Source organism: Protopterus annectens, chromosome 10.part0, assembly GCF_019279795.1.
Source record: "Protopterus annectens isolate FY-2018-M chromosome 10.part0, PAN1.0, whole genome shotgun sequence".
Lineage (NCBI taxonomy): Eukaryota > Metazoa > Chordata > Ceratodontiformes > Protopteridae > Protopterus > Protopterus annectens.
In genome coordinates this window covers 1,096,797,096-1,096,825,030 of record NC_056744.1, presented here as the reverse complement: position 1 = coordinate 1,096,825,030, position 27,935 = coordinate 1,096,797,096, and the positions used below count along the sequence as shown (strand labels likewise).

The 27,935-nt window shown below is 38.7% G+C and overlaps 1 protein-coding gene across 1 annotated transcript in view; it reads left to right on the top strand.

Annotated features, from left to right (window-relative positions):
• The window catches only part of LOC122813494 (leucine-rich repeat-containing protein 7-like), a 638,320-nt gene that overhangs the window by 233,478 nt on the left and 376,907 nt on the right, over positions 1-27,935 (top strand). The window contains exon 9 of the mRNA XM_044085838.1: positions 19,236-19,416. Coding sequence (XP_043941773.1) covers positions 19,236-19,416 — 181 coding nt within the window. The remainder of the gene's footprint in view (positions 1-19,235; positions 19,417-27,935) is intronic.

Genomic DNA, 27,935 nt, shown 5'->3' with positions numbered 1-27,935 from the left:
GAAGGGTCTTAAGAGAGCTATGTCCTAGATGAGGAGCAGGAACAAAGCCAGGAGGCAGAGAGGAAGTCTTTTAGTAATAGTTTAAAAAGATGAAGGTATGAGATAAAACTAATACAGAAATTCTCTTCTAACTTCTAGCTATAGTATTAATCATTATTGATAATTAATATTAATTAATTATTAATAGTATTAATAATTATTGTAATTATTAATAGAGACTGACCCCACCAGCCTTTTATGGTGTGTTGATGGTAAGCATGTGTTGATTATTTGACTGAAGTGAACAGTTATAGTATTATATATTTACACTATATAGTTATAGTATTATAGTACTGGAGTCTGGTGGTAATTGCTAGGCAGGCAGATGGGGTATGGATGATTTTGTGGGTTAATATGAACTGAGTATTTGATAGGTAGGGAGGAAATTCAAGACAGTTAAGTGTTTTTAATGCTAAAGAGTGGTGGGTCCAGTAAGTTTGTCGCAAGCGATTCTGATGATTTTGTTCCGCTTTAGGTTGGTTATGATAAGGGCTCCATAAAGGAAATATAGTAAGAGATAAGGGTAGGTAGAGTTACTCTGACAAGAGTTTTTAAGTAATTTCTTTACTCTGTGTAGGGTACCTAGTGTTTGATGGGTCTTCTTGATGCTGCTGTGGATATGTCAATTAAATTTAAGATTGTTGTCAATTGTCATGCCAGGTAGTTTTGTATTTGGGGTAACTTCAATCATGGTATTACTTAAGGAAAAAATTAAGTTATTTTTTCAAGGAAATATTTATTTATTTATTTTTTGCAAAATAGAGAGAAGTATTTGTTTCTCTGAAGATATAATAGGTTGTGAAAAATGCATATTAAGGAAGAATCATCAGTGCACTGTATGTGAGAATCTTGCTGAGAGGATTTATGTAGCTGGTTAGTGAATACATTGAAGAGTAGAGGGCCAAGTATGGAGCTCTGTGGGATGCTAGTACTAACAGGAAAGAAAGGAGAAAATGTGAAGAGCGAATTAAACTGCTTCCTAGTGGTTAACTATGCATGTATGTGTTACATCACAGCATTGTGGGTTGTGATAGGATGAGTATGCATGTATGTGTTAAATCACAGCAGTGTGGGTTGTGATAGAATGAGTATGCATGTACGTGTTAAATCACAGCAGTGTGGGTTGTGATAGAATGAGTATGCATGTATGTGTTAAATCACAGCAGTGTGGGTTGTGATAGAATGAGTATGCATGTATGTGTTAAATCACAGCAGTGTGGGTTGTGATAGAATGAGTATGCATGTATGTGTCAAATCACAGCAGTGTGGGTTGTGATAGAATGAGTATGCATGTATGTGTTAAATCACAGCAGTGTGGGTTGTGATAGAATGAGTATGCATGTATGTGTTAAATCACAGCTGTGTGCGTTGTGATAGAATGAGTATGCATGTATGTGTTAAATCACAGCAGTGTGGGTTGTGATAGAATGAGTATGCATGTATGTGTTAAATCACAGCAGTGTGGGTTGTGATAGAATGAGTATGCATGTATGTGTTAAATCACAGCAGTGTGGGTTGTGATAGAATGAATATGCACGTATGTGTTAAATCACAGCAGTGTGGGTTGTGATAGAATGAGTATGCATGTATGTGTTAAATCACAGCTGTGCGTTGTGATAGAATGAGTATGCATGTATGTGTTAAATCACAGCAGTGTGGGTTGTGATAGAATGAGTATGCATGTATGTGTTAAATCACAGCAGTGTGGGTTACGATAGAATGAGTATGCATGTATGTGTTAAATCACAGCAGTGTGGGTTGTGATAGAATGAGTATGCATGTATGTGTTAAATCACAGCAGTGTGGGTTGTGATAGAATGAGTATGCATGTATGTGTTAAATCACAGCAGTGTGGGTTGTGATAGAATGAGTATGCATGTATGTGTTAAATCACAGCAGTGTGGGTTGTGATAGAATGAGTATGCATGTACGTGTTAAATCACAGCAGTGTGGGTTGTGATAGAATGAGTATGCATGTATGTGTTAAATCACAGCAGTGTGGGTTGTGATAGAATGAGTATGCATGTATGTGTTAAATCACAGCAGTGTGGGTTGTGATAGAATGAGTATGCATGTACGTGTTAAATCATAGCAGTGTGGGTTGTGATAGAATGAGTATGCATGTATGTGTTAAATCACAGCAGTGTGGGTTGTGATAGAATGAGTATGCATGTATGTGTTAAATCACAGCAGTGTGGGTTGGGATAGAATGAGTATGCATGTATGTGTTAAATCACAGCAGTGTGGGTTGTGATAGAATGAGTATGCATGTATGTGTTAAATCACAGCAGTGTGGGTGGTGATAGAATGAGTATGCATGTATGTGTTAAATCACAGCAGTCTGGGTTGTGATAGAATGAGTATGCATGTATGTGTTAAATCACAGCAGTCTGGGTTGTGATAGAATGAGTATGCATGTATGTGTTAAATCACAGCAGTCTGGGTTGTGATTGAATGAGTATGCATGTATGTGTTAAATCACAGCAGTGTGGGTTGTGATAGTATGAGTATGCATGTATGTGCTAAATCACAGCAGTGTGGGTTGTGATAGAATGAGTATGCATGTATGTGTTAAATCACAGCAGTGTGGGTTGTGATAGAATGAGTATGCATGTATGTGTTAAATCACAGCAGTGTGGGTTGTGATAGAATGAGTATGCATGTACGTGTTAAATCACAGCAGTGTGGGTTGTGATAGAATGAGTATGCATGTATGTGTTAAATCACAGCAGTGTGGGTTGTGATAGAATGAGTATGCATGTATGTGTTAAATCACAGCAGTCTGGGTTGTGATAGAATGAGTATGCATGTATGTGTTAAATCACAGCAGTGTGGGTTGTGATAGAATGAGTATGCATGTATGTGTGTAATCACAGCAGTGTGCGTTGTGATAGATTGAGTATGCATGTATGGGTTAAATCACAGCAGTGTGGGTTGTGATAGAATGAGTATGCATGTATGTGTGTAATCACAGCAGTGTGGGTTGTGATAGAATGAGTATGCATGTATGTGATAAATCACAGCAGTGTGGGTTGTGATAGAATGAGTATGCATGTATGTGTTAAATCACAGCAGTGTGGGTTGTGATAGAATGAGTATGCATGTATGTGTGTAATCACAGCAGTGTGGGTTGTGATAGAATGAGTATGCATGTATGTGTTAAATCACAGCAGTGTGGGTTGTGATAGAATGAGTATGCATGTATGTGTTAAATCACAGCAGTGTGGGTTGTGATAGAATGAGTATGCATGTATGTGTTAAATCACAGCAGTGTGGGTTGTGATAGAATGAGTATGCATGTATGTGTTAAATCACAGCAGTGTGGGTTGTGATAGAATGAGTATGCATGTATGTGTTAAATCACAGCAGTGTGGGTTGTGATAGAATGAGTATGCATGTATGTGTTAAATCACAGCAGTGTGGGTTGTGATAGAATGAGTATGCATGTATGTGTTAAATCACAGCAGTGTGGGTTGTGATAGAATGAGTATGCATGTATGTGTTAAATCACAGCAGTGTGGGTTGTGATAGAATGAGTATGCATGTATGTGTTAAATCACAGCAGTGTGGGTTGTGATAGAATGAGTATGCATGTATGTGTTAAATCACAGCAGTGTGGGTTGTGATAGAATGAGTATGCATGTATGTGTTAAATCACAGCAGTGTGGGTTGTGATAGAATGAGTATGCATGTATGTGTTAAATCACAGCAGTGTGGGTTGTGATAGAATGAGTATGCATGTATGTGTTAAATCACAGCAGTGTGGGTTGTGATAGAATGAGTATGCATGTATGTGTTAAATCACAGCAGTGTGGGTTGTGATAGAATGAGTATGCATGTATGTGTTAAATCACAGCAGTGTGGGTTGTGATAGAATGAGTATGCATGTATGTGTTAAATCACAGCAGTGTGGGTTGTGATAGAATGAGTATGCATGTATGTGTTAAATCACAGCAGTGTGGGTTGTGATAGAATGAGTATGCATGTATGTGTTAAATCACAGCAGTGTGGGTTGTGATAGAATGAGTATGCATGTATGTGTTAAATCACAGCAGTGTGGGTTGTGATAGAATGAGTATGCATGTATGTGTTAAATCACAGCAGTGTGGGTTGTGATAGAATGAGTATGCATGTATGTGTTAAATCACAGCAGTGTGGGTTGTGATAGAATGAGTATGCATGTATGTGTTAAATCACAGCAGTGTGGGTTGTGATAGAATGAGTATGCATGTATGTGTTAAATCACAGCAGTGTGGGTTGTGATAGAATGAGTATGCATGTATGTGTTAAATCACAGCAGTGTGGGTTGTGATAGAATGAGTATGCATGTATGTGTTAAATCACAGCAGTGTGGGTTGTGATAGAATGAGTATGCATGTATGTGTTAAATCACAGCAGTGTGGGTTGTGATAGAATGAGTATGCATGTATGTGTTAAATCACAGCAGTGTGGGTTGTGATAGAATGAGTATGCATGTATGTGTTAAATCACAGCAGTGTGGGTTGTGATAGAATGAGTATGCATGTATGTGTTAAATCACAGCAGTGTGGGTTGTGATAGAATGAGTATGCATGTATGTGTTAAATCACAGCAGTGTGGGTTGTGATAGAATGAGTATGCATGTATGTGTTAAATCACAGCAGTGTGGGTTGTGATAGAATGAGTATGCATGTATGTGTTAAATCACAGCAGTGTGGGTTGTGATAGAATGAGTATGCATGTATGTGTTAAATCACAGCAGTGTGGGTTGTGATAGAATGAGTATGCATGTATGTGTTAAATCACAGCAGTGTGGGTTGTGATAGAATGAGTATGCATGTATGTGTTAAATCACAGCAGTGTGGGTTGTGATAGAATGAGTATGCATGTATGTGTTAAATCACAGCAGTGTGGGTTGTGATAGAATGAGTATGCATGTATGTGTTAAATCACAGCAGTGTGGGTTGTGATAGAATGAGTATGCATGTATGTGTTAAATCACAGCAGTGTGGGTTGTGATAGAATGAGTATGCATGTATGTGTTAAATCACAGCAGTGTGGGTTGTGATAGAATGAGTATGCATGTATGTGTTAAATCACAGCAGTGTGGGTTGTGATAGAATGAGTATGCATGTATGTGTTAAATCACAGCAGTGTGGGTTGTGATAGAATGAGTATGCATGTATGTGTTAAATCACAGCAGTGTGGGTTGTGATAGAATGAGTATGCATGTATGTGTTAAATCACAGCAGTGTGGGTTGTGATAGAATGAGTATGCATGTATGTGTTAAATCACAGCAGTGTGGGTTGTGATAGAATGAGTATGCATGTATGTGTTAAATCACAGCAGTGTGGGTTGTGATAGAATGAGTATGCATGTATGTGTTAAATCACAGCAGTGTGGGTTGTGATAGAATGAGTATGCATGTATGTGTTAAATCACAGCAGTGTGGGTTGTGATAGAATGAGTATGCATGTATGTGTTAAATCACAGCAGTGTGGGTTGTGATAGAATGAGTATGCATGTATGTGTTAAATCACAGCAGTGTGGGTTGTGATAGAATGAGTATGCATGTATGTGTTAAATCACAGCAGTGTGGGTTGTGATAGAATGAGTATGCATGTATGTGTTAAATCACAGCAGTGTGGGTTGTGATAGAATGAGTATGCATGTATGTGTTAAATCACAGCAGTGTGGGTTGTGATAGAATGAGTATGCATGTATGTGTTAAATCACAGCAGTGTGGGTTGTGATAGAATGAGTATGCATGTATGTGTTAAATCACAGCAGTGTGGGTTGTGATAGAATGAGTATGCATGTATGTGTTAAATCACAGCAGTGTGGGTTGTGATAGAATGAGTATGCATGTATGTGTTAAATCACAGCAGTGTGGGTTGTGATAGAATGAGTATGCATGTATGTGTTAAATCACAGCAGTGTGGGTTGTGATAGAATGAGTATGCATGTATGTGTTAAATCACAGCAGTGTGGGTTGTGATAGAATGAGTATGCATGTATGTGTTAAATCACAGCAGTGTGGGTTGTGATAGAATGAGTATGCATGTATGTGTTAAATCACAGCAGTGTGGGTTGTGATAGAATGAGTATGCATGTATGTGTTAAATCACAGCAGTGTGGGTTGTGATAGAATGAGTATGCATGTATGTGTTAAATCACAGCAGTGTGGGTTGTGATAGAATGAGTATGCATGTATGTGTTAAATCACAGCAGTGTGGGTTGTGATAGAATGAGTATGCATGTATGTGTTAAATCACAGCAGTGTGGGTTGTGATAGAATGAGTATGCATGTATGTGTTAAATCACAGCAGTGTGGGTTGTGATAGAATGAGTATGCATGTATGTGTTAAATCACAGCAGTGTGGGTTGTGATAGAATGAGTATGCATGTATGTGTTAAATCACAGCAGTGTGGGTTGTGATAGAATGAGTATGCATGTATGTGTTAAATCACAGCAGTGTGGGTTGTGATAGAATGAGTATGCATGTATGTGTTAAATCACAGCAGTGTGGGTTGTGATAGAATGAGTATGCATGTATGTGTTAAATCACAGCAGTGTGGGTTGTGATAGAATGAGTATGCATGTATGTGTTAAATCACAGCAGTGTGGGTTGTGATAGAATGAGTATGCATGTATGTGTTAAATCACAGCAGTGTGGGTTGTGATAGAATGAGTATGCATGTATGTGTTAAATCACAGCAGTGTGGGTTGTGATAGAATGAGTATGCATGTATGTGTTAAATCACAGCAGTGTGGGTTGTGATAGAATGAGTATGCATGTATGTGTTAAATCACAGCAGTGTGGGTTGTGATAGAATGAGTATGCATGTATGTGTTAAATCACAGCAGTGTGGGTTGTGATAGAATGAGTATGCATGTATGTGTTAAATCACAGCAGTGTGGGTTGTGATAGAATGAGTATGCATGTATGTGTTAAATCACAGCAGTGTGGGTTGTGATAGAATGAGTATGCATGTATGTGTTAAATCACAGCAGTGTGGGTTGTGATAGAATGAGTATGCATGTATGTGTTAAATCACAGCAGTGTGGGTTGTGATAGAATGAGTATGCATGTATGTGTTAAATCACAGCAGTGTGGGTTGTGATAGAATGAGTATGCATGTATGTGTTAAATCACAGCAGTGTGGGTTGTGATAGAATGAGTATGCATGTATGTGTTAAATCACAGCAGTGTGGGTTGTGATAGAATGAGTATGCATGTATGTGTTAAATCACAGCAGTGTGGGTTGTGATAGAATGAGTATGCATGTATGTGTTAAATCACAGCAGTGTGGGTTGTGATAGAATGAGTATGCATGTATGTGTTAAATCACAGCAGTGTGGGTTGTGATAGAATGAGTATGCATGTATGTGTTAAATCACAGCAGTGTGGGTTGTGATAGAATGAGTATGCATGTATGTGTTAAATCACAGCAGTGTGGGTTGTGATAGAATGAGTATGCATGTATGTGTTAAATCACAGCAGTGTGGGTTGTGATAGAATGAGTATGCATGTATGTGTTAAATCACAGCAGTGTGGGTTGTGATAGAATGAGTATGCATGTATGTGTTAAATCACAGCAGTGTGGGTTGTGATAGAATGAGTATGCATGTATGTGTTAAATCACAGCAGTGTGGGTTGTGATAGAATGAGTATGCATGTATGTGTTAAATCACAGCAGTGTGGGTTGTGATAGAATGAGTATGCATGTATGTGTTAAATCACAGCAGTGTGGGTTGTGATAGAATGAGTATGCATGTATGTGTTAAATCACAGCAGTGTGGGTTGTGATAGAATGAGTATGCATGTATGTGTTAAATCACAGCAGTGTGGGTTGTGATAGAATGAGTATGCATGTATGTGTTAAATCACAGCAGTGTGGGTTGTGATAGAATGAGTATGCATGTATGTGTTAAATCACAGCAGTGTGGGTTGTGATAGAATGAGTATGCATGTATGTGTTAAATCACAGCAGTGTGGGTTGTGATAGAATGAGTATGCATGTATGTGTTAAATCACAGCAGTGTGGGTTGTGATAGAATGAGTATGCATGTATGTGTTAAATCACAGCAGTGTGGGTTGTGATAGAATGAGTATGCATGTATGTGTTAAATCACAGCAGTGTGGGTTGTGATAGAATGAGTATGCATGTATGTGTTAAATCACAGCAGTGTGGGTTGTGATAGAATGAGTATGCATGTATGTGTTAAATCACAGCAGTGTGGGTTGTGATAGAATGAGTATGCATGTATGTGTTAAATCACAGCAGTGTGGGTTGTGATAGAATGAGTATGCATGTATGTGTTAAATCACAGCAGTGTGGGTTGTGATAGAATGAGTATGCATGTATGTGTTAAATCACAGCAGTGTGGGTTGTGATAGAATGAGTATGCATGTATGTGTTAAATCACAGCAGTGTGGGTTGTGATAGAATGAGTATGCATGTATGTGTTAAATCACAGCAGTGTGGGTTGTGATAGAATGAGTATGCATGTATGTGTTAAATCACAGCAGTGTGGGTTGTGATAGAATGAGTATGCATGTATGTGTTAAATCACAGCAGTGTGGGTTGTGATAGAATGAGTATGCATGTATGTGTTAAATCACAGCAGTGTGGGTTGTGATAGAATGAGTATGCATGTATGTGTTAAATCACAGCAGTGTGGGTTGTGATAGAATGAGTATGCATGTATGTGTTAAATCACAGCAGTGTGGGTTGTGATAGAATGAGTATGCATGTATGTGTTAAATCACAGCAGTGTGGGTTGTGATAGAATGAGTATGCATGTATGTGTTAAATCACAGCAGTGTGGGTTGTGATAGAATGAGTATGCATGTATGTGTTAAATCACAGCAGTGTGGGTTGTGATAGAATGAGTATGCATGTATGTGTTAAATCACAGCAGTGTGGGTTGTGATAGAATGAGTATGCATGTATGTGTTAAATCACAGCAGTGTGGGTTGTGATAGAATGAGTATGCATGTATGTGTTAAATCACAGCAGTGTGGGTTGTGATAGAATGAGTATGCATGTATGTGTTAAATCACAGCAGTGTGGGTTGTGATAGAATGAGTATGCATGTATGTGTTAAATCACAGCAGTGTGGGTTGTGATAGAATGAGTATGCATGTATGTGTTAAATCACAGCAGTGTGGGTTGTGATAGAATGAGTATGCATGTATGTGTTAAATCACAGCAGTGTGGGTTGTGATAGAATGAGTATGCATGTATGTGTTAAATCACAGCAGTGTGGGTTGTGATAGAATGAGTATGCATGTATGTGTTAAATCACAGCAGTGTGGGTTGTGATAGAATGAGTATGCATGTATGTGTTAAATCACAGCAGTGTGGGTTGTGATAGAATGAGTATGCATGTATGTGTTAAATCACAGCAGTGTGGGTTGTGATAGAATGAGTATGCATGTATGTGTTAAATCACAGCAGTGTGGGTTGTGATAGAATGAGTATGCATGTATGTGTTAAATCACAGCAGTGTGGGTTGTGATAGAATGAGTATGCATGTATGTGTTAAATCACAGCAGTGTGGGTTGTGATAGAATGAGTATGCATGTATGTGTTAAATCACAGCAGTGTGGGTTGTGATAGAATGAGTATGCATGTATGTGTTAAATCACAGCAGTGTGGGTTGTGATAGAATGAGTATGCATGTATGTGTTAAATCACAGCAGTGTGGGTTGTGATAGAATGAGTATGCATGTATGTGTTAAATCACAGCAGTGTGGGTTGTGATAGAATGAGTATGCATGTATGTGTTAAATCACAGCAGTGTGGGTTGTGATAGAATGAGTATGCATGTATGTGTTAAATCACAGCAGTGTGGGTTGTGATAGAATGAGTATGCATGTATGTGTTAAATCACAGCAGTGTGGGTTGTGATAGAATGAGTATGCATGTATGTGTTAAATCACAGCAGTGTGGGTTGTGATAGAATGAGTATGCATGTATGTGTTAAATCACAGCAGTGTGGGTTGTGATAGAATGAGTATGCATGTATGTGTTAAATCACAGCAGTGTGGGTTGTGATAGAATGAGTATGCATGTATGTGTTAAATCACAGCAGTGTGGGTTGTGATAGAATGAGTATGCATGTATGTGTTAAATCACAGCAGTGTGGGTTGTGATAGAATGAGTATGCATGTATGTGTTAAATCACAGCAGTGTGGGTTGTGATAGAATGAGTATGCATGTATGTGTTAAATCACAGCAGTGTGGGTTGTGATAGAATGAGTATGCATGTATGTGTTAAATCACAGCAGTGTGGGTTGTGATAGAATGAGTATGCATGTATGTGTTAAATCACAGCAGTGTGGGTTGTGATAGAATGAGTATGCATGTATGTGTTAAATCACAGCAGTGTGGGTTGTGATAGAATGAGTATGCATGTATGTGTTAAATCACAGCAGTGTGGGTTGTGATAGAATGAGTATGCATGTATGTGTTAAATCACAGCAGTGTGGGTTGTGATAGAATGAGTATGCATGTATGTGTTAAATCACAGCAGTGTGGGTTGTGATAGAATGAGTATGCATGTATGTGTTAAATCACAGCAGTGTGGGTTGTGATAGAATGAGTATGCATGTATGTGTTAAATCACAGCAGTGTGGGTTGTGATAGAATGAGTATGCATGTATGTGTTAAATCACAGCAGTGTGGGTTGTGATAGAATGAGTATGCATGTATGTGTTAAATCACAGCAGTGTGGGTTGTGATAGAATGAGTATGCATGTATGTGTTAAATCACAGCAGTGTGGGTTGTGATAGAATGAGTATGCATGTATGTGTTAAATCACAGCAGTGTGGGTTGTGATAGAATGAGTATGCATGTATGTGTTAAATCACAGCAGTGTGGGTTGTGATAGAATGAGTATGCATGTATGTGTTAAATCACAGCAGTGTGGGTTGTGATAGAATGAGTATGCATGTATGTGTTAAATCACAGCAGTGTGGGTTGTGATAGAATGAGTATGCATGTATGTGTTAAATCACAGTAGTGGGTTGTGATAGAATGAGTATGCATGTATGTGTTAAATCACAGCAGTGTGGGTTGTGATAGAATGAGTATGCATGTATGTGTTAAATCACAGCAGTGTGGGTTGTGATAGAATGAGTATGCATGTATGTGTTAAATCACAGCAGTGTGGGTTGTGATAGAATGAGTATGCATGTATGTGTTAAATCACAGCAGTGTGGGTTGTGATAGAATGAGTATGCATGTATGTGTTAAATCACAGCAGTGTGGGTTGTGATAGAATGAGTATGCATGTATGTGTTAAATCACAGCAGTGTGGGTTGTGATAGAATGAGTATGCATGTATGTGTTAAATCACAGCAGTGTGGGTTGTGATAGAATGAGTATGCATGTATGTGTTAAATCACAGCAGTGTGGGTTGTGATAGAATGAGTATGCATGTATGTGTTAAATCACAGCAGTGTGGGTTGTGATAGAATGAGTATGCATGTATGTGTTAAATCACAGCAGTGTGGGTTGTGATAGAATGAGTATGCATGTATGTGTTAAATCACAGCAGTGTGGGTTGTGATAGAATGAGTATGCATGTATGTGTTAAATCACAGCAGTGTGGGTTGTGATAGAATGAGTATGCATGTATGTGTTAAATCACAGCAGTGTGGGTTGTGATAGAATGAGTATGCATGTATGTGTTAAATCACAGCAGTGTGGGTTGTGATAGAATGAGTATGCATGTATGTGTTAAATCACAGCAGTGTGGGTTGTGATAGAATGAGTATGCATGTATGTGTTAAATCACAGCAGTGTGGGTTGTGATAGAATGAGTATGCATGTATTTGTTAAATCACAGCAGTGTGGGTTGTGATAGAATGAGTATGCATGTATGTGTTAAATCACAGCAGTGTGGGTTGTGATAGAATGAGTATGCATGTATGTGTTAAATCACAGCAGTGTGGGTTGTGATAGAATGAGTATGCATGTATGTGTTAAATCACAGCAGTGTGGGTTGTGATAGAATGAGTATGCATGTATGTGTTAAATCACAGCAGTGTGGGGTGTGATAGAATGAGTATGCATGTATGTGTTAAATCACAGTAGTGTGGGTTGTGATAGAATGAGTATGCATGTATGTATTAAATCACAGCAGTGTGGGTTGTGATAGAATGAGTATGCATGTATGTGTTAAATCACAGCAGTTTGGGTTGTGATAGAATAAGTATGCATATATGTGTTAAATCACAGCAGTGTGGGTTGTGATAGAATGAGTGTGCATGTATGTGTTAAATCACAGCAGTGTGGGTTGTGATAGAATGAGTATGCATGTATGTGTTAAATCACAGCAGTGTGGGTTGTGATAGAATGAGTATGCATGTATGTGTTAAATCACAGCAGTGTGGGGTGTGATAGAATGAGTATGCATGTACGTGTTAAATCACAGCAGTGTGGGTTGTGATAGGATGAGGAAAGACAATTGTCAGGGGAGTTTTTGTTTAGTGACTAGAGCAAAAGCTTTAGAGAGATCAAGGAATATAGAGTAAACGAGTTCACCTTTATCTCTATTTTTTTAATTGCATCTGAAAAAGATAATAAGGCCATGGTAGTGCTATTGGAGGTCTAAAACCATGCTGTGTGGGGTCAGGAGTGTTTTTTGATGGTTGTTTTGGAGAAGTTGCTTGTGAATGTACTTTTTATATTTTGACTAAGGGTGTAGTATGGCAATATATCTGAAATTGGTTTTATTAGATGAGGTTCCTCCTTTATGAAGGGGATGATACAGAATTGTTTCCATAGAGAGGGAAAGTATGATTCTCTGATAGATCTATTAATTAGTAGACACAGGGTAGATTATGTGAAGATGCCCCCTCTCATCTCCTTCTACAATTCTAAGATCCCACTACAGTGGGGAAAGGATCAAAACCCCATCCCCCTGTACTGTCATCTGGTACAATTAAGGTCTTCCTTGTTCGATATTCCACATTTTTGATGTTCTCAGTTTTATATTATAATGTTTGCTGTTGTGATCATTCAACATTTAATTAGGGATCCCTATACATATAGTAGTTGGGTTCCCATCCTAATTGCCGAAATTACAGTTCTCTGAAACTCAATTAACAAGACCAGTTCTCCAAAACTACCCTTCTCCGAAACTGCACTTTGCAGATCATGTCCACAAAACATCTGCTTTCATGCAGGTAGATGTGCAGCTTATTGTTATTGTAGTACGATCTCAGAGATGATATATTAAATTTGCAGGGGGTGGGGTTGGGGCCCAGCCCCCCACATGTGGGGGTTACAGGGGTGCTTGCCCCCCTGCATAAATTAGAGACAAATAGAGGATTTGGTGTAGTTGCCATTTCAGCCTAGTGTAGTTTCGGAGAACTGGTCTCAGCTAATTGAGTTTTGTGGAACTGTAATTTGGGTGATTAGGATGGGATCCAGTATTTGATGCAAATGAATCCTTTTGATTTAATGCAAACCAGTGTTACAATACGCTTCATCAGAGCAATTATCAAATACAGTGAGCCCAAAAAAGTACAGTTATCTACAATACACAATGAATATATCACTTGATGTACGAGTCTTCTTAATTGCCAAAATATATGAAGAATAGTGCTCAGGAATTTGAAGTCCATTTTTCTATTGTTTTATTGTATTGTTTAAAATCCAAAGCACAATTTTGCTTTCTGAATTTAACTGTGACTTACCAAGTTAGTGCCGTTGAAACTCACCCAGAACACAAGCACTGGCATGGCTCTGCAGAGTGGGGAGCAAGTCACTTACTGCTCACTGCTTTATGCTGCCCCAAACATAGGAAATAAATGCTACCATCAGTCCTACAGTGTAATCAAGACTGATGCCATTGGTCCTGCAGTGTAATCAGGACTGATGTCATCGGTCCTGCAGTGTAATGAGGACTGATGCCACCAGTCCTGCAGCATAATCAGTACTGTTGCCATCTGTCCTGTAGTGTAATCAGGACTAATGCCATCGGTTCTGCAGCATAATCAGGACTGATCCCACTGGTCCTGCAGTATAATTAGGTCTCTTAATTTTTTAAGTTTAATGGGTGTAATTTGATGGTCTGATTTTATCATTTTACATTTGATAAAGCTGGCAATGTACAGGGTTAGCCACCCAGCTGTGCAAACCTTTGCTCTAGATGATTCTCATTGTTGACCGACCCCATATGCAAAAACATGAAAAAGGGGTTTTGGATGTATATATATATATATATATATATATATATATATATATATATATATATATATATATATATATATATATAATATATATATATATATATATATATATGTATCAGTTTGTTGATGTCCATTTGCATTGAGATCTGAAAACATCAGACATGTAACAGTGAATCCAGAAATAAGTAAGAAAAATAAGAAAAACAAAATCTTTGAAAATTTTGTGACTGTGAGTTGTTTTTAAATAACAAGGAATACATATCTAATTGTGTGATCTGCAAGCAACTTAAAAACCTCCACTGCAGGATCCTTTATAAGAGATGGTGTGTTTTTGTGGATCTGGTTCCCGGTTATTTTTTTTATGTTCCACATTTTTGCAGAGAAGGTAAGTCCTCCATGCATCCCCACAACTTTAATTATACCAACTGTGAGAGTGCATTACACTGGAGAAAATAGACAAATTCAAAAAATACACATGAAGAATAGACAAAATGCAAAGAAAAAAAAAGAAAAAAAGAAACAATAAATGGACTTAAGCCCACTACAGTGGTATAGATGGATAAAGACCTGACTACAGCTCAACTGACCTTTGTTCATTTAGTGACCCAGATGACTGATAGAGGAGCAGGAAGGAATGGGCATTACCATACCAGGGAAGGAACGAGGGCAGCAGTCAGTGGTTGTACCCCATATACAGTCCCTGGTAAAGGCCAGGAAAGAAAGTGGGGGGGCATGATCCAATGAAGGGAAGAAGGGGGTGGATTTAGCTGAGCTTTTGTGGAGTTGGGGTGATGCACCAGCACACCCCCATTGCATGCCTGCCTCTTTGATATACCAGAGACCACAGGAAAGGGTGGGGACAGGAGCAGGTTATTAAGAGGAAAAACCCACAGCCAAAGTTGTTGACAACACTCCCTTCCATCATCCTGGATGCATTTAGTTTCAGCATTGGGCCCAGACAAAATTCTGAGATAGTGTTTGGGTGGAAGAAGAGGCTGGTGGATCCACAATGCACAGGGGCACAGGGGTATAGTGTAAGTATTAAGCATGAGGAGCAAAGAAAAACATTGCACTGTAGAATTCAACTCAGCAGAGGAAATAACGTCAAAAAAAGAATGTTTATTTTTATTGTATTTTATTTAGTTAGTTACAAAATTTGTTATTAGGGTAGTGCACTGATCTCAGTGGACCAATTGTAGGTAGAGCCTGAGGTATGTATTTCACGATGTAAGTCAGATATTGAAGAGAAAAAAATTGTAAACATAACTTTTGTAATGAAGAAAATCAAGTTGCAAACAAAGTGGATGTAAGTGTAAGCAGGGCTGGTGTTAACATGTTGGGGGCCCCTAGCAAAAGTCAAGTTGTGGGTCCCATAGCTGCTTCCAATTAAGTATCACGCAGTCACTGCCACCTCTCCTAAGCAACCTTTTATTTCTTGCTGCAAACTTTAGGAGGAGTACAAACAGACTGACCTGTAGCTACAATGCTGTTACACTACAACAGCCCTGTGTACCACACTATGTTAGTCCATCTCACAACGGGACAATTACAGCTACTGGCATTTAGTTGCAACAATGATACATTAGAATAACTATGTACAGGGCTGGACTTGGGTGAAATGGCACTCTAGGCATATCAGCCCCTTCCCTCCACCCCCACACAGACATACTCCAGTCCTCCCCTCTGTTTCCCCCATCTTGGACTCCCCATACCATGCACATTACTTTTTTTTTTCCTTTTCTCATATTTTTCCTTATTTTTAAGACACCATAAGTTTCTATATGCTCTGAAGTGCATTTTTAAGGGTTCTTTTTCCTTTTTACACAACCTTTTTATCTAATGATGCTTTAAACAGAAATTATGATTAAAGAAAGAAATTCAGTGTTGCTGACTGCTCAGTTTTAGTTTTCCTTGTATCCTTTTAACACACCTTTCTTGACCAAGACATCACAGTAATAACCATTTAGGAAATAACGTAAATAAGCCAGGGTCCAAGAAGCCATAAGGTTATAGATGCTTTGGGATGCATTTTAGAGCATTTTCTCAACCTTTTAATCCAATGGTGGCCTAAACAAAAGCCATGAGTAGGAAAAGAATTTCAGTCTTACTTTTATTTATTTTTTTATTTTTTGTCTTTCAAGGAAGATATTAAGTTGTGCCCAAGGCTAAATGTTCAAAGCTGACAAAATAGCAGTTCACAATAAACTAACAAGCTAATTGTTTTGAGGATACACAGGTCTATTCCAGAATACTGCCTGCCTCCCTAACTTACCCCTCCAAAAAAGTCAGTGCCTGTGCATCCCACTAATGTTAGACTGGACTGAAAGTAGCAATACAAATGGCCACAGTCATGTATTTCAAGTGACTGCTCACATACACATATATACTATGCCTCCTCGCTCCTAACCCATAGTCCCGAAAGGCAGCCACCAGTAATGCATACCTCTTCCTAGACAGTACATTGCCTCTACAGAAGCTGTAGTAACCTTCCTTGTAGACCTCTGAGGTCTGTCAGAAAAAGTAGCAAACAATGACCACACTGTGCACAGGCCTTACTTAAGCTATAATGACCTTCTATGTACACCTCTGCAGTTTGACTGTGATGAAAATTAAAGAAGTAATAACCACACAACCCCCCCCCCATAACCTACAGCAGTTTTCTGTACACACACATCTAAGCAGGACTGGTTTTAGAATGGATGTAGTTGGGAGCAGAGGCCATTATCAGCTTTGTCATAAAAGGGTCATATCACAGTCTGGTTCAGGTTAAAGAGCGTAATCTGAAAATTAATACATTTTTTTCTCATCATTTTTTTCCGCAACCAGCAACAGCTTTTGTGGGGGCCACACATAGTCAAGGATGATTAAGGGAGCCCTCTGTATCCATTCATACAGTCTGTGGAGCTGTGGAATAGGGGCCATCAGAATCCCAGAATCCCGGAAGATGTAAATGTCTGAAAGTTTTGTGATATATTTTATACCTTACTTTTGAAATATAATTACTTGCTAGCTGCATTTTATATTGATACCCAGAAGAATAATATATATGCCCTAGCATTACTGGGTATGTGCACAGATAAAAAATCTGTGATATTTTTTACAAATACACACACACACACACAAGCATAATCCATAGCAATACTAGTTTTGTACTTCAGCAAATTGCAATACATTATGCAACACTGATACTAACATACCAAATCAGTGACTGCTGTTTAGCAGTTGACAAACAGCAGCAGGGGTGAGTCACTTTTATTTACCTCATTGAGGAATAATGCATACCTGTCACTGTCCCTGATTTCACAGACCTTCACTAATTTTGCTCATAATTTTGCTCTGTCCTTTGTAAAAAGTTTGATTTTCTGGTAAATCATTCAGGATTGTAAAAAGTTTAATTTTCTGGTAAATCATTTAGGATTACAGACAGTCAGCAAATCCAGACATCAGAGTTTTATACTTATTATTGTCCAGAAAATGCATGTTGAAACAAAAGGTGTTATTCTATTAACTTTTAAGCACATTAGAGTAATATTTAAGTGTGTTTTTTACTTTGAGCCTATATTTCACTATTATTTTTGGCATTTTGCTGAATTTTTCAGCAAAGAAGTTGAGAGTTATAGTATCGGGTGCCAGTATTTATAAAAGTCCCTGAAAGAGAAAACCATCTTTGAAGACTGGAAGCATCAGCTCTTCTTAAAATCCAAGGTAAGCACTGAGATCGGTCACTCTGGGCTGCTGATCTCTCTACTGCTTACCTTGCTCATGTTCATTATCATATTTATCCTAACAGGGTCGTACCACAGCCCTGTTCAGGTTAAAGAGCATAATTAGTAAATTAATACATATTTTAATCTTCATTTTTTCCCCAACCAGCAGCAGCTTTTGTGGTGCCCCTACACAATCAAGGATGATTAAAGGGCCCCCTGCAGCCATGGGTACTGCAGGCACCTAATGCTGGCTTTGTTGTTAGTTTTAGTGGAGATAATGCCCCCCACCAGGGTTTGGGGCATTATTTCAGTGGTGAAATATTTAATAGAATTGTAAAGCCTGTTACTCGATAAAACACTCAGATATCTCTGAAATTTAAAGGAGATGTAAATAAGAGCTATTACACACCTGGTTTATTAAGTGTACAAGATTGCTACACTAGCTTTTGTTGGTTTGACAGACATGTTACCAAATATCAGGATAAGATAACGTGCTGTGGTTGGGGCCCCCAGGAACAAGGGGTCCCCAGTGACCGCAGTGTTCACTGGTGCCTAAAGCCGGCTATAAGTGTAAGTAATACATATGTTGAATCATTCCTTATGCTCAATATTGTCTTGAGTGCTGAATTAATATAGAGTAGTGAGAGTTGAGGAAGTACATTGCAAGTTTATTTCTTCTTTTGAGTAGAATCCTAATTCCTAAAGTGCATTTATTGTATTTCTTCTTTTGAGTGGAATCCTAAACTGCATTTATTGCTTAGTTAAAGGACAAATTCCATCACCCCACTGCTTGCCAATCTCAGGAAGAGTGCACACAACACTAAAACTTAACAGCATAAGTGAACAGATTTTAGACCATCCCTTCTACTGCTAAGCTTCTACAAACCACTGTTTGCTGATAACTTGCAGCAACCAAAGAAATACTGCATTAATCTAATTCAAATTAAGTGATCTCAAAGAAAACAGTGTCACTCAATATATGTGTGTGTGCATTTGTGTGTGTACATGCAACATAAGCATATATACTCACGTGTCAGAATGATCACACATAACTTTTATGTACCATTCTTAAAGCATTTCACAAATTGTATGCATGAACAACTTTTCCATCTTAAGACCAATAAATAACTGTTTAGTTTTTGAACTTAAATCATTGACTACAATTAATGTCCTTTATTTTCTGGCATACTCTAAATTTCAGCACAATGAGTTTATTGCAAATGTTATTGCTGTCTGTTTCTTGTAGTTAGTTTGTTTTAATAAGGAAGTATATTATCTTTGTCTGGTACACTTTTCAGACTCAGTAGAAGAGGCAAGTGCTGAAAAGCTTCATTCTGCAAACAACAGTGAATCCTCAGGTAGTTACTCGGAGTACTCCCCCTCCCAGGGATCATCTGCATCTTCAAACACACCGGGTAAAGTTAGTTCTTTACAGACTGCAACTAAAGACACAGTGAATACCGCAATGTGGGCGAACAGGTACAGTATGGGGTTCACTTTAAATTTCCACTATGCAGTTGCTGGCTTGAAGCTTAAGTATAGTCAGCCTGGTAAAAATTCATTCATAAAAAAGACAAAAGCCTAATAATAAAATAATATCCAAATATGGGATTTAGAACAAACATTATAGTTAGTTCTGAGACCTGCTGTCCTATGGAGTAGTGTCATTTATGTGTCATGAATATAATAAAAGATAAATTTATATATCAGTTTTGGCAAAGAATTGTGAGATGTTACATTCATTTTTTTCAGCTGATCTTAAATCATTGATTTCTTTTAAGGTGAAAGAAAGTTTAGGGTAAGGGTACAGACTATATATTAGTGACTATAATAACTGTATAAATAAGTAATTGTTCAAACTGGTTGCAAGGGTTGTCTGTGTATGCATTTGTATGCATGTATATGTGCTTGTGTGCATGCAGTTGAGTGCATATGTGCTTCTATGTCTGTGCATGTGTGTTTGTTGCATTCATTGTTATTTCATGTACTGTACACCTGCATGTCTTCATTTGTTTTCTGTAAGTAACACTGCATTTCCCCTTTTAAGCTTTCTCCTTTGTGGATTCTTCAATTATTTCTGTGATTCTTTTCCATTTATTTCAACTTTCAGTATTTTGTTTTTTATCATGTCCATTTTTCCTAGATCGTCCCTCATTTCTTGTTCATTCATGTGTGTCCTTTAATTTATTTATTTTATTTTTATATTGCTTGTTTTCTGGGTTTGTCCTACTGGGTTTAATCAAAAATCCCTTTTCAGCAAAGGCCTGAGGAGAAAAGCACCAATGTATTACAAGCATTTTAAACAGGCATTCAGTAATCTACAGGAACAAACATTAAATAATATACATTAACAATTGCACCTACATTTACTAATTAGATTATATTCGTATGAAAGTAGAAGCAACTATTACATTATAAAAGATGCATTAGTAGATGTTCACTGTTCACGATACAAGCTCAAAGCCTTATATATATCCTTATATTATATCCAAAGGGATATTATTCAACCAAATAGAAGCCCTCCCAAAAAGTGAATTATACCACACAGACATTTTGTCAAGCTTTACATCAACCAAAAAAATATTTCTGGTATTAAATGAATGAGTCATCCTATTAATTCCCACAATATCACCAAAATTACTACCACTAGACTTTTAAAAATGTTAAACAAACCTCCTCTGACTAGCCTTTATTTAACAGTACATAATGATAATGATATTAGCCTACTTCTGTAACTCAGACATCTCATTCTAGAAGTAAAGTGCCTCTGAATTATTTACAACCTGTTTAAATGCACACAGATAGAGCCACAGTATTCAATTATAGACCTAATTAGTGTTGTATAAATAGGTAATAAAACCAACCTATCCATGTTAACAACAAACCTGAAGATATTACTCATTTCATAATACTTCATGATAATTTGCAGCAGATGGGTTTCAAAGTATAGACTGGTATCAATATTAACCTCAAATCTTTTGTAACCATCACCTCCTTAACTCTCACACTATCCAAAGTATTAGGATACTTAGGATGACCTACTGCAAAATGCAATACACGTTTTATTTATATTAAACCTCATCTCATTAATAAATGCCCATGTTTGTAATTTATCCAAATATTTTTGTAATAAAAATCGATTGAATATACTAAATTTTAACATCAACAGTATGTTTACTGCACCTAATCTTGCTGTCACTGGGAAAATGGACATTAAAATGCCAAAAAGAACTGGTCCCAACTTGGAACCCTGTGGGACTCCTGCTCAAATCTTCCTCTCCTCAGATAGGGAGCACTCAATCTTGACCCTACATTTCTGCCCAACTAACCAATTTTTGACATCTAATCAAATAACTATTAAGGCCAAATTCCTCTTAAGAATAAAATAACCCCATAATGAGGCATAGTATGAAAAGACATTGTCAGATCTAAATATAAAACATCCACAGGTAAACCATCATACAAAGCTTTCCAGAAAGAGCAATAAAAAGAAAACATATTTGAAATACATGACCTATCAGCAACAAACCCATGCTCAGTAACATCACATCTATCACATAAAGTCTCAGTAATGTATTCAGAAATAATAAATTAATCAGAATCAGAATTAATAACTCAAACACTCTGGAACAACTGGTCAACATTCCCACCAGAGGTGACAACATATTGGACCTGGTCATCACCAACATGGGTGACCAGTGTTCCACACCGGACGTCAACCCCATGCTGGTTAAATCTGACCATAAACAAATCACTTTGGATATCCACATTCCACCCCCACACCCGGACAAGGAAACCACCGTGAAAAACTTTTCAAAAGCAAACTTCATGTTACTTATGACCGAGGTGGAAAGTTTCAAAGCCCCCATGCTAAAGGATAATGCTGTCCAAGCTGCAAAATCCTTTACTAATGCATTCTACGGGCACCTACAAGAATACATGGATCGTGGTATCCCAAGCAAAACCAAGACTCATTCCTCCAAGAAAAGGAAACCAGTCTGGTGGACCCCTGCTATAAACAAGTTATACAATAGAAGGAGGAAACTAGTACAGAAAAGAGTAAAATCCCAAGAAGGGAAGACATCCCTGGTCAATATCAGCAAGAAGCTACAATCCCACATAAAATCATCCAAGGTGAGCTTTGAAAGAAAAATTGCCAAGGACTCCAAAGATAACCACAAGGCATTATTTAGCTATGTCAAGAATCTAAGTGGCAATGCTCAGATCTGCTCGGAGTTAGTGCAGAATGGCACAAAATACACTGAACCAACCTATATTGCCAACATCCTGGCAGACAGGTTCAGTGCAAACTTCACCCCCTCTCACCCACAAAAGGGCCCATAACCATACCAGAAGAATGTAGAGCCCCTGAAAGCAAAGACACTCAGGTTAAAACAGACCTCTCCAAAGCCAAAAACACAGCATCAGTGGGACAGGACAGTGTCCCAGGCTGCATCCTACATGAGCTCAAAGATGAACTAACCCCTCACCTAAATACACTGTTCAAACTCAGCCTCTCCACAGGCTACATACCCATAGAGTGGTGTGCAGCAACAGTTATTCCACTCCACAAAGGTTTAGCCACAACAGACCCCGGGAACTATCACCCTATAAGCTTGACTAGCTTGGTCTGCAAGGCTATGGAGTGCAGCATCATGGAACTCATTAATAGAGACATTGGGAACCTCCAAACACTGAATCCTACCCAGTTCAGCTTTGTTAAGGGCAGATCATGCCTCCTAAACCTGGTGGACTTCTTTGAGACAGTTACCAAGGCTATAGACAAGGGAAAGGTGGTACAGACAGCCTACCTAGACCTCGCAAAGGCCTTCGACACCATTCCCCATTCTGGTATTATAGACAAGCTCACCAGCCTGAACATAAACCCCTATGTCACAAGATGGGTTGCCAAATGGCTCATGGACAGAACCCACATGGTGAGAGTAGCGGGAGCTAGGTCTGACTTTAAACCGGTTACAAGTGGCATTCCCCAGGGCTCAGTCCTAGGACCCCTCCAGTTCGGCATACACTTCTCAGAGGTACAGACAAGCACAGGAGGACTATGGCTGACCAAGTTCACAGACAACTGCAAACTAGGGGCTATAACTGACTCTCCGGCTGACACAGACATGCTCCAAAAGGGTCTCACTGAGATGGATACCTGGTGTCAAAATCATGGCCTCAAGCTAAATGCCAAAAAGTGCATAGTCATCCCCTTTGGAAAAAACAAAGTACCCACAAACTACCACATAGGTGGTATTCCCCTAAATACTGAAAACATAATAAGGGATCTGGGGACCCAAGTAGATAGTGAGTTCTCCTTTGATAATTACATTGCCAAAGTGGTTAAAAAATCCTTCTATGTGGCCCACCTAATCACAAAAGGGTTTGCATCCAGATCAAAAGAGGTCATTGTGCCCCATGACTCATCACTCATCAGACCCATCATAGAGTACAATGCCCCATTTGGGATGTAACTTACAAGACACCTGCAACAGCTGGAAAGACCACAGAAGTACCTCACCAAGAGGATCACTGGCCTCAAACAGATGCCCTATGCAGCTCGACTGAAGAAACTCCAGCTGCACTCGGTTGCATACCGCCTACTCAGAGGTGATCTCTGCCTGACATACAAGGCCATGTCCAACCCAGAATTGATGGACATGCTCCACCTAAAGAAAACCTCATCCCCTCGAGCCACATGCTCTAGGGATCTAAACCTCACCACAGCAATAAATAGGATGTGCTGGGGGATAGATTTCTGTCCCAGAGACTTCCCATGCTTTGGAACAGGATTCCAATCTACATTAAGCAGAGCTCCTCACTAACACTCTTCAAGAGAAACCTTGATGAGTGGATGGGAAACAGAAAGTTTACCCTGGGGATCACTTGGCTCTGCTGGATAGAGGCAAAGGGAACTAATTTAAGGGGGCAGCGAAAGCCAACACATTCTGGCTAGGCTTATAAATGCCTTCGGGCAGATAGCCTAGTACCTACATATGAACCTTCTCCAAACATTTTCCCACAATACTGGGGAGACTGGTAGTTCCATAATTATCTATTATACAAGAATCATCACCTATAGGAACTGAAACAACATGAGCCATTTTCCAGATATCTAGCACATATTCAGTCCGCAGTGATTTGCAGTGATGTTTGAAAATTATAACTTAAGTATGGTGCAATTTTCCTGATTATTTATACCACCAGGACCTGCAGCAGAACTTGCACTTATCATCCCAGATAGCTTATCAGCATTTATCAAAACAAATATTCAAACATCAATTCTGATTCTTTTTCTTAAACACAAACTTGCCTTTGCTTGGATTTTGGCTCATTAGCAGCAGTACAAAAGAACTGCCAGCTCACACTCTTGTTTCCCCCTCCCCCTTCCCTGTTTATTACCTTAAGCCAATCCCAAAGTTAATAAATATTACCTGTGGCAGGCACAATTTTTAAAACTACAACCACCCTGCTACAGGCCCCATGAAGTGCTCAGTGTCTCTCCAGTAAGTGTTTTACAACTGTCTATGCTTATTTATGTTGAATTGTGTTTCACAGCGATCTAATATGATTTATGCTGTATTACTGGAGCTTACTATGGCATGCTAGCATGTGTTTGTCTTCACCAAGTTGTCTATTATATTAGTATGTGCTATTTGCATAATTGCACCTTGTTAACTAATAGTATTCCTGTATATGTGCTGTGCATAGATTGCTCATACCTGGTGTCTAATTATATCTATATAATTGTGGTGTAAGTGGTGCATAGACTCACATTACAGACCCAGGACAGATTGCTACTCGCTATATTTTTATCTGTGACTGCATACCTCTCAGCTGAGTTCCCTTCTTATTAATGTGTTATCCAATTGGCTCAGTATCTGCATATACTAGTAGTTGATTCAAGACATATTTTCCTGTATGCAGTAGCTATTTGCACAGTGTGTTTTGTAGTCTTTATAATGTATCTTTACCATCTCAACAGTGCTTACGCCTCTCTGTACTCTTCTTTTCTAGACCTAACACCACTCTAAGTAATCGGCTGCAATAACATCTTTATCTTTAACCAGACCGGTGGATACATTGTTATATGAAAAGCGCAGTCCGGGTCTGAACTGTCTGCAAACACAAACAGCTAAAGTTAACTTTGTGTATGTGTCTACCTGTTTGAGCTAATATTCATTATCCCCTGGAGAGCACTCTGCTTTGGCTTGTAAGCAGCCCCCCATACATACACACACACACACACACACACACACACACACACACACACACACACACACACACACACACTCTCTTCTTCCATTTCTCTTTTATTCCCTTCTGTTAGCAAATAGTATCCATAACTGATCAAATACTGTGTGTGTTTGTTAATTTAATTGAGAGCACAGTAGCCTACAGATACAAGGTTATGCTGTTTTCCCATCTGATAAATGGTTAAGAAATGACTTACAGCATCACAGCAATTTTCGGTCAATTCTGATTCTTTTTCTTAAACACAAACTTGCCTTTACTTGGATCTTGGCTCATTAGCAGCAGTACAAAAGAACTGCCAGACCACACTCTTGTTTCCCCCTCCCCCTTCTCTGTTTATTACCTTAAGCCAATCCCAAAGTTAATAAATATTTCCTGTGGCAGGCACCATTTTAGATTTTACATAGCTGGACTAGGTCTAAAGCACTAATAGCTCCCTTCCAATCAATGTCTTAGAAAACCTTTATTACCTTATTTGGTTTACTAAGTCCCTTACTACCCATTAAAGAGTACCTCAGTGGAAAAGTGCTCAAGAAAGCTTAATGCTTTGTGTGGGCTCTTGAATGCTACGTGTCTTACCAGTGCATAAAAGTGAAATTTACTCTCATAGCCATAAAACTATAAAATGCAAAAAAGCGACTCTGTAGACCAATTTGTTATAAAAAGTAGAAGAACCTAATACAAAGTTACAAAAAAAATAGTTTTAGCTCCAGTGCACTCACACAGTATACACAGACCTTTACTATCTTGTGGTCTAGTTCATCCCTGCTCCACTCACCCTCGCTGCACTCGGGCTTGCTCCACACCCTGTCCTTCCCCCAATTCCCACCCTGCTCACCCTCACTGTGCTCGGGCTTGCTCCACATCTAACCCTGCCCCATTTCCCACCCGCCCCAGTACAGCTAAATATATAGTGCTACAATCATGCCCCCTCTTTCTGCAACCAATCAGCCATATCCAAGTCATCAATAGGCTCTCCAGTACTTAACCCCTCTATCCTAGCTTAAATAGTTTAAACTGGGGAAAAGTCAACCTCAATAATCCCAATGTTACTTGCAATGAAACCAATTAAAATACTACCACTATACTCTCTGCTACCCTTTCTGATTGTCCCATATCTTCTTACTGCTTATGAATTTAATACATACCCAGGTTTCCACTACCCAAAAGGCCAAGCATCCACTTATATAGCTACACACAAGCTTAAACACTTAATACATACCCTCCCATCTAACTCCTTACTTACTTGGTATTAGCATCCCATTAGAACAAGATATGCCAACCCTAAAACCAAAAGATACCAAAGTCTATTAATTAAAATCTGGAAGCTCACAATCAGATTACAATGCAACCTGACAATGAATGGAGATATCCACCCAAATCCTGGCCCATCCTCATCCACTGGCTCTCGGTCCTTTACTAACTGACCCACTACTACACAAATCTTAGACAAGCCACCAAACTCACTCTTGATCAGTGACCTAAATATCAGAAGTGTAAACAATAAGATTCAACACCTACATGCCCTCTTAGATGCTCTTTCCCCAGACATACTATGTCTAACTGAAACCTGGCTAAAACCTTCTACTTCAGATAATGAAATTATACCACCAGGCTATAACATCCTAAGGCTTGATCAAACCAATAGGAATGGATGTGGGGTAGCTGTTCTGTACAAATCCATGCTTGAAGTGTCCAATAATGCCCTGCAAACATCCCTATTTGGCAATGCTGAAATGCTTATCACTAAGCTCCACATTAATAAGAACAAATGTATAAATCTCATCTATGGTGCATATTCCCTCAGGCAATAACATAAATACCCTCAACAATATTCTACATTGGTTATCCAGCAATTACCCCCAAGAAACCATTGTACTTGGGGACTTCAAGATAGACTGGAAAATATGTTCCTCAGAACCCCCCACTCACCACAAAAACCTTTATGGATTTTCACAGGTCGTATCCTCCCCCACTAGGATCAGTAAACCCAACAATAAAGTAGGTATTCTGAATTGGATTCTTGTTAACACCCATCTCCTCAAAGACAAGAGTGGGACCTTGCCTGATGATGTAAGTGATCACCTCCTTACCTATTTAATCAGGCAAAAAAGCTGATATCCACAGCCAGACCATTTTTAAAACCGTAAGGAACAATAAGAATTTCAACTGCACAAATTTCCAAAATAAACTCAAATCTTGCAGTTGGTCAGTTCTGAAACAATTACCACTTGAAGAAGCAGTAAATTACTTTAATACCAAATTCCTATCCATCCTTGACGACCATGCACCAGCACGGACTATTAGAACCAAAACAAAAGTTGCTCCTTGGCTCTCAAAAGAAACCAGACAAAAAATTCTACTTAGAAATAGGGCTTGGGCTTGGGCCACTTCGCAGACAACAAACAGTGATCTCAGCTGTGATTTTTGAATATCCAAGACCTTTTTCAGAAGTATACTGCTGCAGACTTTTAGTTTTATATTACTACATTTGCAATTAGTAATTGAACCAATACACAGTCAGGTTCGACTACAAACACCAATTGCCACTATGCTGAGCTGAAATGTTGAAAAATAATGCCCAAAACACAAAAAGGGTGAAAAATCAACTTTTAATGTTTTTTTTTTTTTTGGGGCGGGGATCGCGCAAACCTTCTAAACTTACAAATGCCAATTCTACAGTAACGCCAACTTGAAGAAGGCAGAAATCTCCAAAAACAAGTGAATCATTGCTAGCACTT